The sequence below is a fragment of the Mycetomoellerius zeteki genome, unplaced genomic scaffold (genome assembly GCF_001594055.1).
Source record: "Mycetomoellerius zeteki isolate Tzet28-1 unplaced genomic scaffold, Tzet1.0 scaffold58, whole genome shotgun sequence".
Taxonomy (NCBI): domain Eukaryota; kingdom Metazoa; phylum Arthropoda; class Insecta; order Hymenoptera; family Formicidae; genus Mycetomoellerius; species Mycetomoellerius zeteki.
Window position 1 is genome coordinate 1,788,084 of NW_017257588.1, and position 18,168 is coordinate 1,806,251.

The 18,168-nt window shown below is 30.7% G+C and overlaps 4 protein-coding genes across 5 annotated transcripts; 1 reads left to right on the plus strand and 3 right to left on the minus strand.

Annotated features, from left to right (window-relative positions):
- Positions 1-1,415: 1,415 nt before the first annotated feature.
- Positions 1,416-3,554, minus strand: RpL17 (ribosomal protein L17). 2 transcript variants are annotated; one of them, XM_018456482.1, is made up of 5 exons: positions 3,465-3,554; positions 3,111-3,197; positions 2,850-3,009; positions 1,841-2,011; positions 1,416-1,616 (listed from the first exon to the last, which is right to left on the minus strand). In XM_018456482.1, the coding sequence occupies exons 2-5, from the start codon at positions 3,189-3,191 to the stop codon at positions 1,471-1,473; spliced, it is 558 nt and encodes a 185-aa protein (XP_018311984.1). In that variant the 5' UTR covers positions 3,192-3,197; positions 3,465-3,554; the 3' UTR covers positions 1,416-1,470. The 2 variants fall into 2 exon arrangements, with proteins under 2 accessions (XP_018311984.1, XP_018311983.1); XM_018456481.1 differs by having other exon boundaries at positions 3,405-3,502.
- Positions 3,555-5,569: 2,015 nt separating this feature from the next.
- Positions 5,570-9,554, minus strand: LOC108728112 (estrogen sulfotransferase). Its single transcript, XM_018456483.1, has 6 exons — positions 9,336-9,554; positions 8,410-8,509; positions 7,301-7,496; positions 7,102-7,228; positions 6,803-6,897; positions 5,570-5,884 (listed from the first exon to the last, which is right to left on the minus strand). The coding sequence occupies exons 1-6, from the start codon at positions 9,541-9,543 to the stop codon at positions 5,573-5,575; spliced, it is 1,038 nt and encodes a 345-aa protein (XP_018311985.1). The 5' UTR covers positions 9,544-9,554; the 3' UTR covers positions 5,570-5,572.
- Positions 9,555-12,309: 2,755 nt separating this feature from the next.
- On the plus strand, positions 12,310-13,489 carry Uros1 (Uroporphyrinogen III synthase 1). The gene is made up of 2 exons (XM_018456457.1): positions 12,310-12,577; positions 12,708-13,489. The coding sequence occupies exons 1-2, from the start codon at positions 12,391-12,393 to the stop codon at positions 13,322-13,324; spliced, it is 804 nt and encodes a 267-aa protein (XP_018311959.1). The 5' UTR covers positions 12,310-12,390; the 3' UTR covers positions 13,325-13,489.
- A 528-nt stretch (positions 13,490-14,017) lies between these two features.
- Pez (protein tyrosine phosphatase non-receptor pez) lies at positions 14,018-17,243 on the minus strand. The gene is made up of 7 exons (XM_018456439.1): positions 17,058-17,243; positions 16,312-16,677; positions 15,292-15,460; positions 15,031-15,192; positions 14,877-14,965; positions 14,481-14,673; positions 14,018-14,396 (listed from the first exon to the last, which is right to left on the minus strand). The coding sequence occupies exons 2-7, from the start codon at positions 16,656-16,658 to the stop codon at positions 14,079-14,081; spliced, it is 1,278 nt and encodes a 425-aa protein (XP_018311941.1). The 5' UTR covers positions 16,659-16,677; positions 17,058-17,243; the 3' UTR covers positions 14,018-14,078.
- Positions 17,244-18,168: the final 925 nt, after the last annotated feature.

The window sequence follows — 18,168 nt, forward strand, 5'->3', positions numbered from 1 at the left end:
TGTTCTTTATCGCTGTATTAGACCGCAGTAAAACTTTTTTCCCGCTTTCATTTAAAGTCGAATATATATAGTGGTGGTCATGAAAACAGTCACCTACATAAAAATTAATAAAATAATTATTTTACTCGTCTGTCTTCATTTGCCTGTAATGTCATTTATTGTACATCAGCAACAATTCAAATAAAAAACATAACGTCCATTATTGCTGAAATAAGGTCCAGGTTGTATTGCGAGAATCTTGAAATGACCTGTACTATAAGTAGTCTGGTCATAATAATAAATCTAAATTATTAATGTAAGTTTATTAACATAAAAAAAGTTTGTTATGTTAAATATTAATGTGATTGTATAGATTAAATAGTAAAATTATAATAAAATTTAGTTATTTAAAATTGCAACGAAAATAGAGCGAAATATTCTGTAGAGCTAATGAGAAAATAAAAATTTTTATTTTATGCAATGAAAAGAAATTGTAACAAGAAATTAAAAAAATTATTGGTTGCTAGAAAAATAGTGGAAAATGCATTAAGACTCAAAAATAATGAAGAAACTCGCAGTTCTAACAAGGGAATCATCGGAACCGTCCCTCACCGATTTTGATGGGCTTTGGATGTGTTGTAGAGTATAAAAAAATATTTGGATCCATATTTTTTTTATCAGCGTATCTCAAGGGGGTGAAAATTAATAAAGTGGAGGTAGGGAAAAATTAAAAAATTTGATATTAAAAAAAAAGTGAATACACCATTATATAGAGCACAAAATATCATAAAACTTTTGTATTAAACATTTTTTAATATATCGCATAGTTTCGAAGATATTTGATAAAAACGATAAAATCCATATTTTTTTTTTTCGAGGGGTTTTTTCATCCTCTAAACCTTAAGATACGCTGATAAAAAAATATGGGTCTAATATTTTTTTATACTTTACATATCCAAAGCCCATCAAAATCGGTGAGGGACAGTTCCAACGGTTCCCTTGTAAGTCAAATTGTACGTGTTAGAACCTTCCTGTAAGTTTGTATAATTTGACGAAGATTTTAAGAATGTAATTTAAATGGTAGATCTGCTAGGAAAGTTTCACATTTAAATTTGAAGAATGTGAGATGAAAATTACAATTTGCAAAAGACTATATGAATTGGAAAAGAAAATTAAAAAATGGAGACTTTTTTGATAGCAATCATGATTTGGTAGTTTTCTCAGCAAGCCTTGATTGACTTGTAATCGGCAAGTTCCGGGTTCAATTTCGATTCTCATCTCATATACGATTCAATTTTACAAGAATAAAAAGTTGAAGGTTCTGAACAAAAAAAAAAGATAAATAGTATTTATGATAAAATACATTTCAGTGTACGTAAACTGTATTTAGGATAGGACGTAAGTAAAGAGATATGAAAATGGAAGTAAAAACCAAGTAATCTCCATTTTTCACGGTATATTCACAATACACGTCCATATAAAGTAATGAAATCATTCTCTCATCATCTTTTCCTTTTGTCTAGCGAGCTTTTTCTTACTAAGTTTCTTTTTCGATGGCTCCTCCTCTGTGGCTTTCGCAACAACGTCCTCTTTTTCTGTCAATATTACTTCAATATGACAAGGCGAGCTCATATAAGCTATAAGAATCATAAATCTTAGAAATAATCCGCTGCCTATATATATATTTAAAGAATCAGATCTGTTTGTTTCAACTAAACTTGTTGCACAGTTCATCTTTCCCTTTTTTTCTTTCTACTTATTTTTGAAGAAAAAAAAGAGAAAAGATGAACGATGCTGTTGCAAGTTCAGATAAAAATAAAAACAGGCTCAATATTTGTTACAGAATTATAAAAACACTTACGATTTATGCGACCATGAGCTCTGTATGTTCTTCTACGAAGGCAAGGTGCATGATTAACTTGAATATGCTCGATTACAAGGCGGTCTACGTCGAGTCCTCTATAATCGGCATTACTCTCTGCATTTTTCAAAAGTTGCAGCAGAAATTCCGCAGATTTTTTAGGCCAACGACCTAAGAAGTAAATAGACGTTAGCTGTTATAAATCTAATTAGATCATACATTTAACTTCCCAATAATTTGATTTAATTATCAACGCTTTCATAAGCTGACTTAAGTCTTGTGTTCGCGATGCTAGAAATCATTCCAAAAGCATGGATAGAGAAAGAATTAACAAATCACATTTGAACAATTTGGCTAATTGATGCGATCGATCAATTTTTATTCATCCAAGATCTCAGAGAATTTCGAGCATTACAGATATAAGACTTTAGAAATGGTATTAGGATTACTACATCGATGTAAAAAGGACATATAAATGGCTGCGATGTTATAACTTTGGCATAAATCGAGCCGTGTAAATGTAACTTAAAAGTTTACTTGTTGACTTATTAACATTCTTTTATACTTTCTTGATGGAAACAAAATAAACCTAAACATATAAACACAATTTAAGTAGGAGTTATAACATCAATATTATTAAATCAAAGTTAAAAAATTATGTAAATGTACTAAATTTGTGTATGACAACTTTAATATGCATCAGTGTGCACTAAGTGTATCCAATAAAACTCGCTATTAGAGAAACAAAGAGCACAATCCCCTGTTACATGTTTTTTGTCAACTCAGCTGTTTTTACAGTGGTAAGCGTTTCAGAATGTTAGGGCCATGGCATACAAAAAAATTTAAGCAATAAAACATAAGCGATAAACAAATTGACCACTTATAATAGAGATCATAAGAACATAACATAAGTAAGTAGTAGCAAATCCAACATGTTGATTTCCTAATTGCTTATCTCTTACTGTTTAAATTTTTGTGTGCCTTACATAGTTCACTAACGCTGACATACCTTGCGTAGTGCCAAACTGTTTGGCTTGAGCGCACCTGCCAACGCCACCATTGAACCTACGGAAAGGAACGCATTCCTTGTACTCGATGACATTCTTCAGGTACTTCTGCGCCCTCCGCAGAGCCATGCTTTTGATAGCACGCGCCGTCTCATGGGTATTCTATAACATACAAGAGATGATAGATTGTACTCACTGTTCGTAAACATCCCTGGGAGAAAACATGGCGTTTGAGGTTATATTTTCTCAAAGGAGATATTTACCTTGAAATGCACACGAAGATTAGAGCCACGCGCTTTGCATGACTTGGTCTGGTTGACCGGCTCGTGGGAGTACCGACCCATTGCGTCCTGAAAATACAGACAGACAGATCACGTCTCTTTCCGACTCTGCGCGACCATAAACGTGACGGTCAGCAACAGTCCGACCTGTGCACATCATGCCGCACATTTCTCGCGATTTCGTGGCGGTTCTCGCGAATGGACATAATATTTTCCACGACTACATTGTGGCACCAAGTCTGTTACTCGACAAACTATCTCGAATAAAATAAATACCTCGACGATGAGCTAGATGCGAACGGATTTAACAAACACGACGAGCCGGCTCATACATACCTTTCAACACCACAATTTTAAAGGAAAAGTCGTCATTTCACTAGCATTCTACTTCCTGTGTGCACGCAGGACCGCCAACTGAAAATCATAGGGATAACATGGTGGAAGAAACCAAACAGGTGTGCTCGTTCTCGAGACGAATTTTGTATGGTTCTGCGCAGACTGGCGCGAATATCATATGCGCCATTGAAACATTTGCACCGCGGTAATTTTGAAGAGTGACAACTCGAGAGATCAAAATGAGTACTTGTCAAGTAAAAACGTATAAAAATGATCACCGCGAAAAGTAGAATTTAGAAATATATTTTTTTCGCTTAATCGATGCCCATACAGCACAGAAAGATTGCAAAATAATTGCAGATATATCTCATTGCAATGTTGTAATATTGCAAATAGATTGCACAATGTATTTGCAACATTGTTGCAATATCATAGCATATAAAAATGTCCGCCTTTAGCAAGATTGCGCTGTAATGTCGTAGCAATGCTGCAGCGTAATGTATTTGCAACTATTATTAAAAGTAGTTCTTTTATTATTACTGAATATAATTTGAATACAATTTGTGATACAAAAATGTATTACAAAAATGATATTGAAATATATACTTAATTGATACATAATAATATTTAAATTTATTATGTCAACATAATAAATTTGAATATTGTTTAAGTATCAATTAAACATATATTTAAATATCATTTCTGAAGTACTTAAAATTTATTAAGGGTTTTATATTCTGTTTATAAATTACAAAACTTCTTGAAATAAACTTAAAGTATTTCTCAAAAATAGTAATTATACCGCCAACTATTTTGAATAATTAATCATATTATATATATAAGCACTTATACATAATGTTGCTTGTCTTATTACAACGAAAAGAAAGGAAAAAGAAAGTGGCTGATTAGGTGTTTTCTTAATCCGTAATAAATTGATCGCACTGATATGATGATGAGATGTTTTGTGGACTTGTGCATCGACAACCTTTTGGGATCAACAATTATTTACATCGCTAGTGCGACGAAGAACAGAAGAAAGATGTGTATTAAATCTCAATATTTTCGTCATGTACATAAGGAAGCCACTTCTTCATTATCTCGTTCAAATTAAATAATTTTATATAATTTGAAAGAGAAAGAGTAAGAGTTAACGCATGTTAGTTGCATAAAAAAAAAATACTAGATTTACATTACATTAAATGTGTATAGATATAATGATATTTTCGTAAGATTTATTTCCTAAATTTACATTCTAAATTCACATTAAATGCATAAGAATTTAATATTAGAAATCGAATTTACGAATATTATGATACGTTTACATGTTTAATGTAACGTCAATAATATTTGTTAATACAAAATGCGTGATATCAGTACAAACTTACTTTTTTAAAAAACGATAAAAAAAAGCGCTAATGATATGCTCTTCAAATAGAACTTAAGCGACACGTATCTTTTTATCTTAACTAACCAAGTTAAATTCTATCAAATTAAAAAGTAAAACTTATGTGTGTGGTACTATCATTGTTACTTACTTATTAACTCTAATTATATGTATCATTCGTATAAAAGATTTGATATCAACAATTGGCGCCAAGTTAAATCCCGTACCAAATTAAATAAATAATATTAATTCTGATATATATATGTATTATTCATACTTTGTATTCCTATTGAAGACTCTTCCTATTCCGATCCAAATGATTTTTAATTCTTCTTATACAAAATTTTAATATTGCAATTCATTCAAAGACATTTTCCTTTCCAACCAAAGTAATAATTACAAAATTTTATCATTCGTATCTATAAAAATTATCTTTTTAAAAAAAGGTAAAAAAGGCGCTAAGAGCATATATGTGCTTCTCGAATAGAACCTAAATGATACGTATCTTTTTATTATTCTAACTCAAGTAGTAGCAGTTTTAATTCTTTTTCAAAAATATTCTTATTGAAGGTCCTCTTATTTCAATCCAAGTAATGGTTAATTTTTACGTGACCTCTGTATAATTATTCTGTTTGAATGCATAAAATTAAAAAATATGTATATTTATTAAATAATCAAGCTGTATATACTTGAGATTGAAATATTTTTCATTTTTTTATTATTTTCAATTGTCGTTGTTTATGTCATTGTTGAAAGACGGGAAACGAAGATCAGTATCTTTAAGATTTTCTTCGATCCATTTCTCTATCTTTGTTTCTAATTCCGGAGTGAAAATGTTTTTCCAGTCTCCATTTTTTCCTTTTCGAATAAAAGAATTTTCTTTAATTATGCCACATGCTTTTAATTCAGAGTAATTAACCATCGGATTGTTCTGAAAATTCTGGATATTAAGATGATTTATCACTTTGTTAATTTCTTCGTCAGTATACGTTTTACCCAAAAATTTTGCTACTTTCTTGACTGCTTTTGGAAAATCCTAGAAAACATAAAAAATAATTTTCTTTAATATATATATCATACAAAAAAACAAGCTCAGGCAATAAAGATGTTAATATATCTCTTTGTAAATTAATTATTAATTATTTAATTAATTGTTAGTTGAGTTATATACAATTAAAATATATATTATATAAATATTTAAAAATAATTAGAATGTATTGATATATGATTTAAAAAATGTTTTATTATCTGAAAAATGATAAAACGTATCAGATGATTTTTGTCATTAAATGTACTAAATAATTAAAATTAAAAAATGAAATGAAGAAGATCGAAGAAATAGAATAGTTTACTTTGAGAGGATTCCGTTTGCATTGCACACATAATCGTATTGCACGCACATATCTCATTATTCTATGATTCCATATGAGTTTTCAAATTAATGTCCAAGTTTTTACGCAAAGCGAAGTTTCGACAATGCACAATATACAGCATAAAAACGGTAACATTGGCATTGTTACAATAAATTTGTGTATACATTATTAACTTAGTTTACATCGAGCACTTGATATGCGTATTAACTAGTATCTTTCTATTAAATTATTTTAATTTTAACAATGTATTTAAGGAATAATGTACTAAATCGGTATAATATGCATCAAAACGATTAATTAAATACACATATCATGTAAATGTTTACACTTATCGCTGAAAGGATAATTCAATAGAAAATTACTATAGTTAGTATCCGTATCAAGTGCACTACGTAAACTGGGCCAGTTGTGTGTATAATGCATAGTGTACAGTAGGATCAGGGTTGACAAACGTTACTTTTATATAGTAAACAATTTGATGACTTAACTTTTGTTTGAGAAATATTGTCCAAAAGCAAAGTAATATGTCGGTATCGATGATTTTTACTTAATTGAGAACAAAAATTTTTGTCTACACTTACGCATGTTACCTCTTCATAAAATAAAAATAGAAGATTTTTCGAATGCCTTAAATACCAGGCTTCTTTTAGGTGACTCCAGAATGGCGACCAAGGCGCTTTATAGAAAAAAAGGTGAAAGCATTAAAAATTATCTTTTTAAAACACTCTTTACTCCCTCCAAAAAGAAAACAAATATATAAGTCAATATACAGAGTGGTTTAAAACATTAGGTATTCATGAAAATGATAAGTAATATAAATATCTATGATAAAGTAGAGAAGGAAGAAATATAGCTATTCCTCTGAATATGTTCTACTTACTTAAGTTGTTTACGAAATATTCCAAAAAGGTGGAAAAGTGACCAATATATCCTTGTGTCTTGATTGAGCTATTCAGATGATACCAAGACGTTACCATGTCTTTCGGATTGCGAGCAATGTAGACAACCTTTAAGGAAAGTGTTACAAAAGTAGAAGATGACATTTAGTAATGAATCTTTCTATTTTTTTCAATTATTACCTTACAACCAACATCTAAAAGTCCAGGTAACATGCTGAAAGGGAAATGGCTTTTTATAAATCTAGGTGATGGCATTTCGGCGATAACTTCATAACCGGGTTTAGCAATTTGCCGACATAGTTGTTGCTTTACTTTGTCATTTTTGTTGATTAACAAAAATTCTTGAGTCACTTCAGGATGTTGAAATAAACTGAATCTGTAAGAATAAAATTCATTGTTTTTTGTAAGAATAAAGATACAATGGGATCCTAAACTGATTACCGAACTTGATCGAGGTCGATAGTGCAGACTTTTTTAATTCCAAATTCGATAATAGTGACATCTTTGATTCATTTCTTACACATTATATTATTTAATATTATTAATATTATTTAATATTATATATAATTATATTTAAAATTTATATTTAATATTTCAAATTAAGTAAAGAAGCGTCACAGACGATTAGGACTTACAATTAGAGTGCTTAATAATATTTCTGTATAAATATTTAAATAAATTTTCCAGTATTTCAAACGCTCGTCAAACATAGTCTGTCTTTGAAAACATAATTCTAATTGCGTTTCTAATTGGCAGAATTAGTGCACACTCGGTGCACTTTAAAGCAGTTGTACACAAATTGACGTAAAGATATAACATATATTTCATAGTTTTTATGTAAATATACACATTTTTTTGTATTATTGTGTAATATAATGATAATATCACACATATTATATTTGTTATGTCAGTATATATCAATAATATAGCTTAAAAAAGTTATAAGTAATTTCTTATACAGAACAGGCCTCCAAGGCATCTTAAGGATATTCAGAGAATGTTCCTATGTCTTAAGGATGTTCCTTTGATGAAGTGTTCTATGTAGATTGATGGCAAATTATTATATATAGATAAATATTTTTATAACCTTAACTTCAATTGTAAGTTTACTTTTGCAAATTGTTTAATTTCTGTAAAGAAGAATAATTTTATCCGTAAGATGTAACTTTACTATTACGTGTGAAAATATACATCTTTAATAGTGGGTGTCAAAATCACTCATTATAATTGCACTTGAAGTTCTTTTATAATGTGTCACCATATACACATATATAAACACACATACTCACTCGAGAAATGGAAACCTTTCAGTAAGTAGACGTTTTTTCGCTACGTCGAAGTTCAAATCGTTAGCCAATAGCCATATGAGTTCTTGCATCATAGTTGTCCCTAATTTAATAGAAATAACAAGTAATCAAATTTCTTTTTTACATTTAAAAAAAGGGTAATTTATCTTTTTGGTTATTAAAGTGATCTCAAATAAAATTTAAAACGTTTCTCTGATAAAAAAAAGAATCCACGATTGTTGACATCAAATCTTTATACGATAAGATATACGTATACTTAGGTTTCATTGTGTTATTAAACCCGATTAAGGGTGTTAGATACAACTGCTATCGTTTCGAATCGATTTTTAAATATCTTTTTTTTTAATCGTTTTAGATCAATAGAAATTCTTTAATTATCGTATTTATACTCATATTCGTTTATATGGAATTGACAATAAAGTATCATTCGGAATTTATTATTTGATATTTTACATGAATATCTTCTATTAGATTCAATGTAAGATACTTGATAGAATTTTATCAGTTCCGATGAATATAATTCACATATTCGTTATTTATTATGTGACATTAACGATAGAAAATCATTCGGAACTTACTTGATATTTTGCATGAATAAGTAAGGGACATAATCATTATTTATATGAAATTAAAGATAGAAAATATATCAGAATTTATGTAATTTTTTAATAACGATTTTCTATCAGATGCATTATGATAGGTATGGTATAATGGCGCCCAGAAAAAGACGTGCCCCAGTAGGCATTGACGCTATAAAATCTTAAATGATAAAGCCTAATTAAAAATCTTCATTGTTTTTTCGTATTTTTATTGTTTGAATATATATTATAATATTACACTAAAAATATCCATATAATGGAATTATTGTTGCTTAATCTTTTTTGCTTTCATCATCAGTTGATACATACCCGATCTTGGATGCGACAGCAACCATATGTCATCCGATTTAGCTTTAAAATTGTAGAAGCCTTCAGCCTGTTCTATATATCTATGAGGAAAAAAGTATTTTTGCGGACCCACAAGAACGAATCCAGTTCTTTCGCCCTTAAAAAGCTGCAACATTTCCTTTGTCTTTTCTTCTGATAGAAGCTCGTAGTTTGGAAGTCGCCGAGCCATCTTTGCAATTATGTCTTGTACACTTGATCGTCGATAAAAAATGTTTTATTTCATTATTACGTTTTGATTATTATCCACAATTGAAAGAATTAAAAAATATAAATCACTATCATAAGAGTTATATACGTATCAAACTTTATAGTAAAAATGTTAACGTAATGCTAGACGGATATAATAATTTACAATTGCGATCGATGCGAAGAGAGCCTGATAACTACTAACTTAACACGCACGGTCAAATCTTCGAATGATAACTTCGTGAGGATCGACACGAAGACACACTTTCCCTTTCCACGGTCTCTCCGTTCTTTATACAAATTGCGATTTCTTATTATTCCTCGATTAGGCCGACTTTGAACGTGTTCCAAAATTTATTGCCATACTGAAAATAGTGTACATGATGTAAACTATAGATTTTCAGTACTGGCAGTAAATTTTGGAACACAGCCATCAGACTACGCATTGAAGATTGAAATTGAAAATTGAAAGATTGAAATTTGACCAATCAAAACAAAAGAAGCCAAAATTTCTTTGTCCTCATTGTGAAATTTCAATTTTTGATCTTCAATCTCAATCTTTAATACATAGTCTGATTTCGGAAGCCTTAAGAAGATTGAAGATTAAAAGATTAAAATTTAATCATAGACTTATATAAAGAAGTGACCTATAGAAGTCTGTGAATTTAATTAATAAAAACAAAAAGAAAAAATTTTCAGTGTTCTTATTGGTCAAGTTTCAATCTTTCAATCTTCAATCTCAATCTTCAATGCGTAGTCTGATTTTGGCCTTACTGCTATTAATGTTTCTATACGCGTTTCTATTTATTGCTATTTACAACTGCAAACTTTGATTATTGAACTGTATTTGTGCATATAAATATATTTACAAGTTGGTTTAAATCTAGGATTTCAATTACATCACAATAAATGTGAAGGATTGCGAGCTTATTTAAACGGCTTTGTCCCCATCGTTGATCTTAAATACATTTTCAATTTTCGCAAAGTACCTAACTATATTTTCAACTTTAACGAAGTACCTATAAATTAACAAAGGACAAACTCACGACATTTTAATGATAGATAACTTTTAGGTAACTTTAGATAACTTTTAGGTAACTTTATTTTTTTCTGTTATCTGAGTTCATGCTCGTGCCAAATTTCTGCATGTAGTTCGCATCAAAGAGAATTCTGCTAATGAAAAACTCTATAATAAATAATTTTGGAAAAAATTGGCCAAACCCTAAGTGTGGAATTTTCAGATTCAGATAAATTCGAATGTGGAGCTCTCCAAACATTCCATTTATAAGTCGTCGACTCTGTAGTCACTAACTTAGTTTTATAGTCAATGACCCTTTGATATAGAACGAAAATATCAAATCAGTGCTCGCCTTAATAATTAACAAAATATTAATTAAGACAGGGATTGCCTAACGGCCTACTAACAAGTTAAAGAACTCAATGGTGAAAGTCACGCATTACATTTCAGTTAAAGAATTTAGGTAAGTCGGTTAACTTTCTCTACTTACCAATATTTTTCTTAACTTACTAATACTTTCTTTTTTCTTCTTGAAAAGTGCGGCGACATTTGAAATATATCTTAATTGTAAGAGAAATATTTGGAGTGCTGATGAAAATAAAATTTGTTACTTCACATTTTTTAAGATTTAAGAAAATATATTTCCTATAAACTGAAAATATGTTTCCAAAATATTGTATTAAATTAATATAAAATAGCAGCATGGGAAAAATGTTTCATTGTAACTATATATAATTATATAAAATTATATAAAACTATATATAATTCTATAAAAAATTGGCATATTTTATATACAATTATATATAATTATATATAACCCATATAGCACCGAAAGTTTTCAGAAATATCTCAGAAATATTTCAACTGAAAAGTGAAACATTTCATAAAAATTGCGAAATACGTCTGCAACATTTCTGAGAAAATAAAAAAATTTCGAAATTTACAAATCGTAAAGTTATTACATTTTAAATGTAAATTTTTTTTTATTATTTATTATTACATTAAATGTTTTTTTATTGATTAATTATTTTATGTTCTCTTTGTTCTTGTTGAATTTAAAAAAATATATCTTTTTTTGTAACATTTATTCACTGTAGTTATCATTCCACTTTCTTTGCATGAATCTTCCCTTATTATATGCATTTGAATTGCCCAAGATGGCTGAGTTCAGTATCGCTCTCTCATTGGCTAGAAAAAATGTACAAGAATATCAGCGCAATAGCACACCTTGTTACTACCACCATGAAAATTTCTTTGTCCTTATTGATCAAATTTCAATCTTCAATTTTCAACCTCAATTTTCAATGCGTAGTCTGATTCCGGCCTTAGGCCTGTTCTTTTTGGTTGAACTTTTGCACCAGTTCATCTTTCTTCCTTTTTTCTCCAGGAGAGGAAGAAGAGGAAGAAAGATGAACTGGTGCAAAAGTTCAGCCAAAAAGAACAAGCCTAGGGTTTCACCAACGCCGATTAAGCTTAATCGGTGATTAACTGTCAACCATGATTGGCCAATTCTACTAAACAGCAAATACGATTGGTCAATTAACGGCCGATTAAGTTAACTGGCGTTGGTGAAACTGGTCCCTATTGTTATTGCTTGCTTTCCAGCAAGGACACAGTCAGACACTGTGTAACACAGTGAGTCGTTTTATCTTTGTTGTTTGCCAACGTTAAACAAGGATGAAATGACTCACTGTGTTACACAGTGTCTGACTGTGTTCTTGCTGGAAAGCAAGCATCAATAGTTGCAATATACATTTTTTCCTGTTGTGCCAAAATTTCAGTTTACAAATTAAGAACACTTTTGTTCATATAATGGCTGGAAATTGCAAGATAGTAGTATTGTGTAAAGGATTATCTGAAAAGAACAACACGCAGGAAACATACAGCAAGCTATTGGAATCAGCTGGTTATAATTGCGAATGTTTACAAACTTTGAAATTCGAATTTGTAAATATTTCGGATCTGCGAACATGTTTGTCAGCAGTTGATAGATATAGTGGTAATACATCCTATTATTTTCAACATAATAATTTATATATTATTACTTAATTATTATATATAATTATTATTATTATATTATATAATTATTATAATTAATATTATATTTATCACATATTAATTAATTATAGGTTTAATATTAACCAGTCCTCGTACAGTTGAAGCTATTGCATTGGCAGTAAAAGAAGATACTAGTATTCTGTACCATTGGGAACAGATGCCAACATACTGCGTGGGATCTGTGACAGAGTCTTTTGCAAGAAATCAACTTAATTTGCAACATTGTGTAGGCAGTCAGTTTGGTAATGCAAAGCAACTGGCTGAAAAAATTGTTCTTGATATAAAGAAAAATTCCAAACCATTATTGTATCCATGCAGTGAAATTGCACGTGAAACTATCTCTTGTATTGTCGGAGATAGTGGAATTTCAATAGAAAAGATCATAGTTTATAGAACATTAGAGAGCGAAACTCTTGAACAAGAATTGCCAAAAATGCTTGAGAAATCTAGTATATTTGTTTTTTTCAGTCCATCTACAGTTGAGCATATTACAGCGCAACTTAAGAAAAATTTCTATAATATCAAAGACATAAAAGCAGTAGCAATAGGACCAGTAACAAAAGATGCGTTAATTAATTCTGGTTTCAATGTATATGCCACTGCGAATAAACCTGAACCAGCAGCTTTGATGCAAGCGATCACAGTTGCTGAATCTATAGAAAATTTAAAAAAGAATAATTTGACGTGACGTCTTTTGGATTGTTTGTCACAAGGATCAACCATGAAAAGCGGTAAACCGAATCAGTGTGCAGTTTATAGGCAATGTATTTGCAAATTTATATATAAGTATTATCAAGCACCAAGATCTGCTTCGATCGAATATGGGATTCTTTTTTATTTTATTTAAATAAGCTCGAGGAAAATATGTGCTGGTATATATATATGTATATTACAAATTTATCAACATTTTTTTAAATATTTTGATATTGCAACACATTTTTTAAATATATAAATATTTCTCAAATTATTTCACAATAAGAGGAATCTTTCTTCAGTTTTCTTGAGTTTGTTAATAATTATAAATAATGTACATACAATATATATTTTAGAAAGCTACAAAAGCAAAAATATGTGTATGCGTGCTTGTATGTGTGTTATACATGTAAATATATCTTACAATTGTAATTTTGATTGTTATTTAAGTTTTATTATATTACATTGTTTAATTCAGAAAGAATAATATATAATTTCGTTGATAAAAGCTCTGTTTGTAAATTTGTGCATAAACATCTGTTATATTGTTAATAATTTTAATGTAGTATATATTTATAAAAATAAAACATGATATTATAAACGAAATAATATATTTAATATATTTAATATAGTTTATAAATATTTTATTTGCAATATTTATGAAATATATATAATATATAATCTCTTTTGTATGTTCAAATTTTTATCACAAATATTTCAGTAGAACTTTATCAGGTATCTCATTAAATTTAATATCTATTGCGGTTTACACCTAGCAGACACGAAATATCTGAACCAACTATTGCGGACTGGTTTGCATAATAAGGCTGAGAAGCGTTTCCACTATTATATTTCATTTGGACCGCCGTTTCGTAATCGGGCGCCGGTCTATATGATGGTAGTAACGCGCGCAAATTATTTATATCGGTTGACGAAATGGATACAACAGGACATGGTGATGGTATTGAAAGATCATTGTAACTTGTCCACCGTGTATGTGTATCTGAGGTCCTGTTATCCGAATTCACGGATACTGCTTGCTCACTAGAATCGTTTGTATCATTATCCTGAAATAACATATTAATGCCTATAATTACATAAAATTCTGTATGCATGTTTCATTATAATTAAACAAATGTTAATTTACGCACACAGCAGCCACTAGATCTTTCTTGTGGACGACGTTCTTGATACTGTATATAGAATAAATGTTGGGCTATACATAATCTCCATACGTATTTCGCATCGCGCGACTCGGTAAATACAAATTGCTTCGCTTCTTCACATTTGCACTCTATTCTAAACGTCTTCTTTTGATTTATGACATTACTGATGTCTTTCCATCTGTAAATCGTAAATTATTTGTTTAATATGTAATAATTTAGTGCGTATAAAAAGTCTATCCTTTTGAGCTGAATTTTTTTACACTGTTTATCTCTTCTCTTTTTTCTTCAACATGGAAAGAAAAAGAGAAAAGATGGACTATGCAAGAAATCAATTGAAAAGAGCAGACCTAAAGTCACATATAAAATAAAAAGTAAATTAACCTATAAAATTGCGTTGTTTGAGTATTAGGATAGGCCACCATAATTCCATTGATGGAAATTCCAAGTATAACTTTATTGTTACTGTTATCCTGAAACATTCCATAACTGCATTTGAAGCAACAAGAATTAATTAATTTCTACGAGCTATTTATACCTTGGCAGGAAAAGTTTCAGTGCCATATCCCTCTAGTTGCATGGCAATCGAGATATATAATTCCTCTGCAGTAGCTTGTGTCATATTAGCAAAACCTTTATATTGACATATTGCTGTGTACAAAAGAGATTCTTGTCCATTTGGGTCCGTTTTGTTTACATCCTAAAGAGAAATTTAAATAGAACTCGGATTTAGATTTATAAGTATGATATTTAGATTTATTTGCAATTAGAATAACGTAGTTATGAAAATTGGTGTTACGTTTGGGAAAAAAGTGCACTGTTGAAGATACTCGATTGTGTGTCTTTCTGGACTATAATTTCCAAACTCAGCTTGCATAGAATAGCTTGCCAACACACAAGCCTGTCTGTAATTACAATGTACTTTGTTTTCTAGCACATCATTCTTCAGTTGAAGATAATAATGATATCTGTGGAAGGAAAAAGAACAAACACGTAAAATTATATTTTCTAAGAAACTTATAGGTCTGTTATTTTTAATTTTTTATATGACTTATCTTTTCTTTTTTCTTCTCTAATTTGAAGAAGAAATGAGAAAAGATAAACTGTGCAAGTTGAACTAAAAAGAACAGACCTTATATCACTTAAACAATTAATGCTTGGTTTATGCTTCGGTCTTAACTCTAAAATCCTAAAATTCAGCCAATAGGGCAGACAATCTTAAGGGGATCTTAAAGCCGTTTGTATTACTGATTAAATCATATAATTTTTTGTGTAACAAATACTTTTTTTCTCTTTCACAGATTCGAAAATCCTTTTCCAGGATTAAAGTATACGCATTAATACGTGTTTGTGAGGTGTTTATGCCGAGAACGACCAAAAATTTCGAAATTGATACATTTTTTACCATTATTTAGTGTAACATGGCGTCTCAAGCTGTCAAGTCGTGACAACATTTGCTTGATACAAAAGTTTTGTAACCTATACTTACGAAATAGTAATCCACAAACACATAATTTGCACGAACAAATAATGTCGAGTTCTTAGAATTAGACTTAGATGCTTTATCGCGACGAATTTGTTATACGAAAATTGACACGAATGTGCGACTGAATGTATCATAGGTTGCGTGAGATATTGGTGTGATAATATATAAAGACATGTCGATGCGCTGGAAAAACAGCGATATCTAGTGACTTCGTCGGAGTTCGAGCTTTACCTTAGGATCCCCTTAATTGGTTCTAACTGAAATCTGCATTCCATTAGCTGAATTTTAGGATTTTAGAATCAAGACCGAAAAATAAACCAGACATAAGTCAACCTTGTCATCTCATCTTGAATGAGTTGTACGTCCACTATATAGTACATAACTCTTAAGTAAAGTGTAAAGCTTTTAGCATCTTTTTCAAGCTGCCTCTTTAAAGGTTTGTCCATGTCTATCCATCGAAGCGATGATGTACTGCGGCAAACATAGCGTAGGCTAAAAAACTCTGGCTGTCCCAATCCCAAACGTTGCATCACGTTGTCCAGACACTCCTGGCCAACGCTGTCGATACTGAGAGTGCATTCTATAGTAGTAGCATCTAACAATTCGACACAAATTACGTACTGATTTTTGGACACGACATTATACTGTCTGCTCTTTTTCAAGTGGAACTTGAATGGCATTTTGGCAGCCGCAAAGTAGCTAAAAAAAATACATACATGTAGTGCATTGATTACAAATCTAAGGGAAATTCAAAGCGTTACAAAAGTCGGTTTTGTGTAACAGAACTAATAAACTTTTGGAATTTAAAATGGAATAGATATATATTTGATATTTAGCAAAAGAGAGAAAGAAAATCCAGAAAATGCAGTCTAATGCAGGAATAAAGAAATGTAACCTAATGTAACCTAATAAATACAAACTAACATGTTACATCAATATTATAATTTGCTATTTAACAATATAAATGTAATGTAATGTAACACACGTTATTGTAATAACATTGATATTAAATACTGTTTGTGTTCAACAGAATGCAAAATAAGGATAGATTATAGGTTAAAAGAAATTCCAAGACTTACAATTATATCAAATATCATTCGCGTTATAAAGTGGCATTACGATCTCGATTTACGAGAAACGTCGTAGTACAAATTGGCGATATAACAAGTCAAAAGATATATCGATATATATTTTAAGCGGTGCGCTTACGCCAACTCCTTTGATGTCTTAAAATACCGTATACACTCATCAGTCACTTTCCTGTGTAAACATTGGGCGCATTCAGCGGACTCAACAGTTGAGTGAGCGCTCGCTGTTATTGGTGTATTCTTTTAGATCATCCAATCAGAATTTTAGATCTAGAAGAATACGTCAATAGCAGCGAACGCTCGCTCAACTGTTGAGTCCGCTGAATGCAGCTATTAGCTGCGTTCAGCAGACTCAACAGTTTTGCAACCGTTTTATGATTGTCTGCTGAGATAGGACCATTCTTCTAGATCTAAAAGTATGATCCAATCAGCTCGAAAGAAACTTCCAACAGTTGCAAAACGAACGTTCCGCTGAACGTTCGCCATTGGATGCATTCAATAACCATCGCTTACTGAGCGCTCAGTGAGCTCTTGCATCTAATTAGCATATTCCGTTAGAACTAAAAATATAGACCAAACAGATACAAGAGCTCTCTGAGCGCTTGCATCTTATTGGTATATTCCGTGAGCGGTTGTAGTACTGAATGCGTTCGGGATGGCGCTATTAGCGTTATCGTTCGTTCTATCTTCGTTGTTTATTAAACGTAAAACAAGGATAGAATGACAAGTAGCGCTAATAGCGTCTTCCCGAACGCATCTTAAGACCATCACACGTACAAAAATTTTAGTCGTAATCGTAAGGCCATAAGCAAATCAGCCAATCACAGTTGAGCATTAAAAACGCGAGATCTTAATTTTGATTGTGATTGGTCGATTTGCTTGCGACCTTACGATTACGTCTAAAATTTTTGTACGTGTGATGGCCTTTATGCTCATCGTTTATTAAGCCTGATGTCCACGATGCTAGAAATCGGTCCGAAAACTCGGACAGAGAAAGAATTAACAAATCACATTTGAACAATTTGATCACATGGCCATTGCGATTGGTCAATTCTTTCTTCATCCGAGGTCTCGGACCGATTTCTAGCATTATGGACACAAA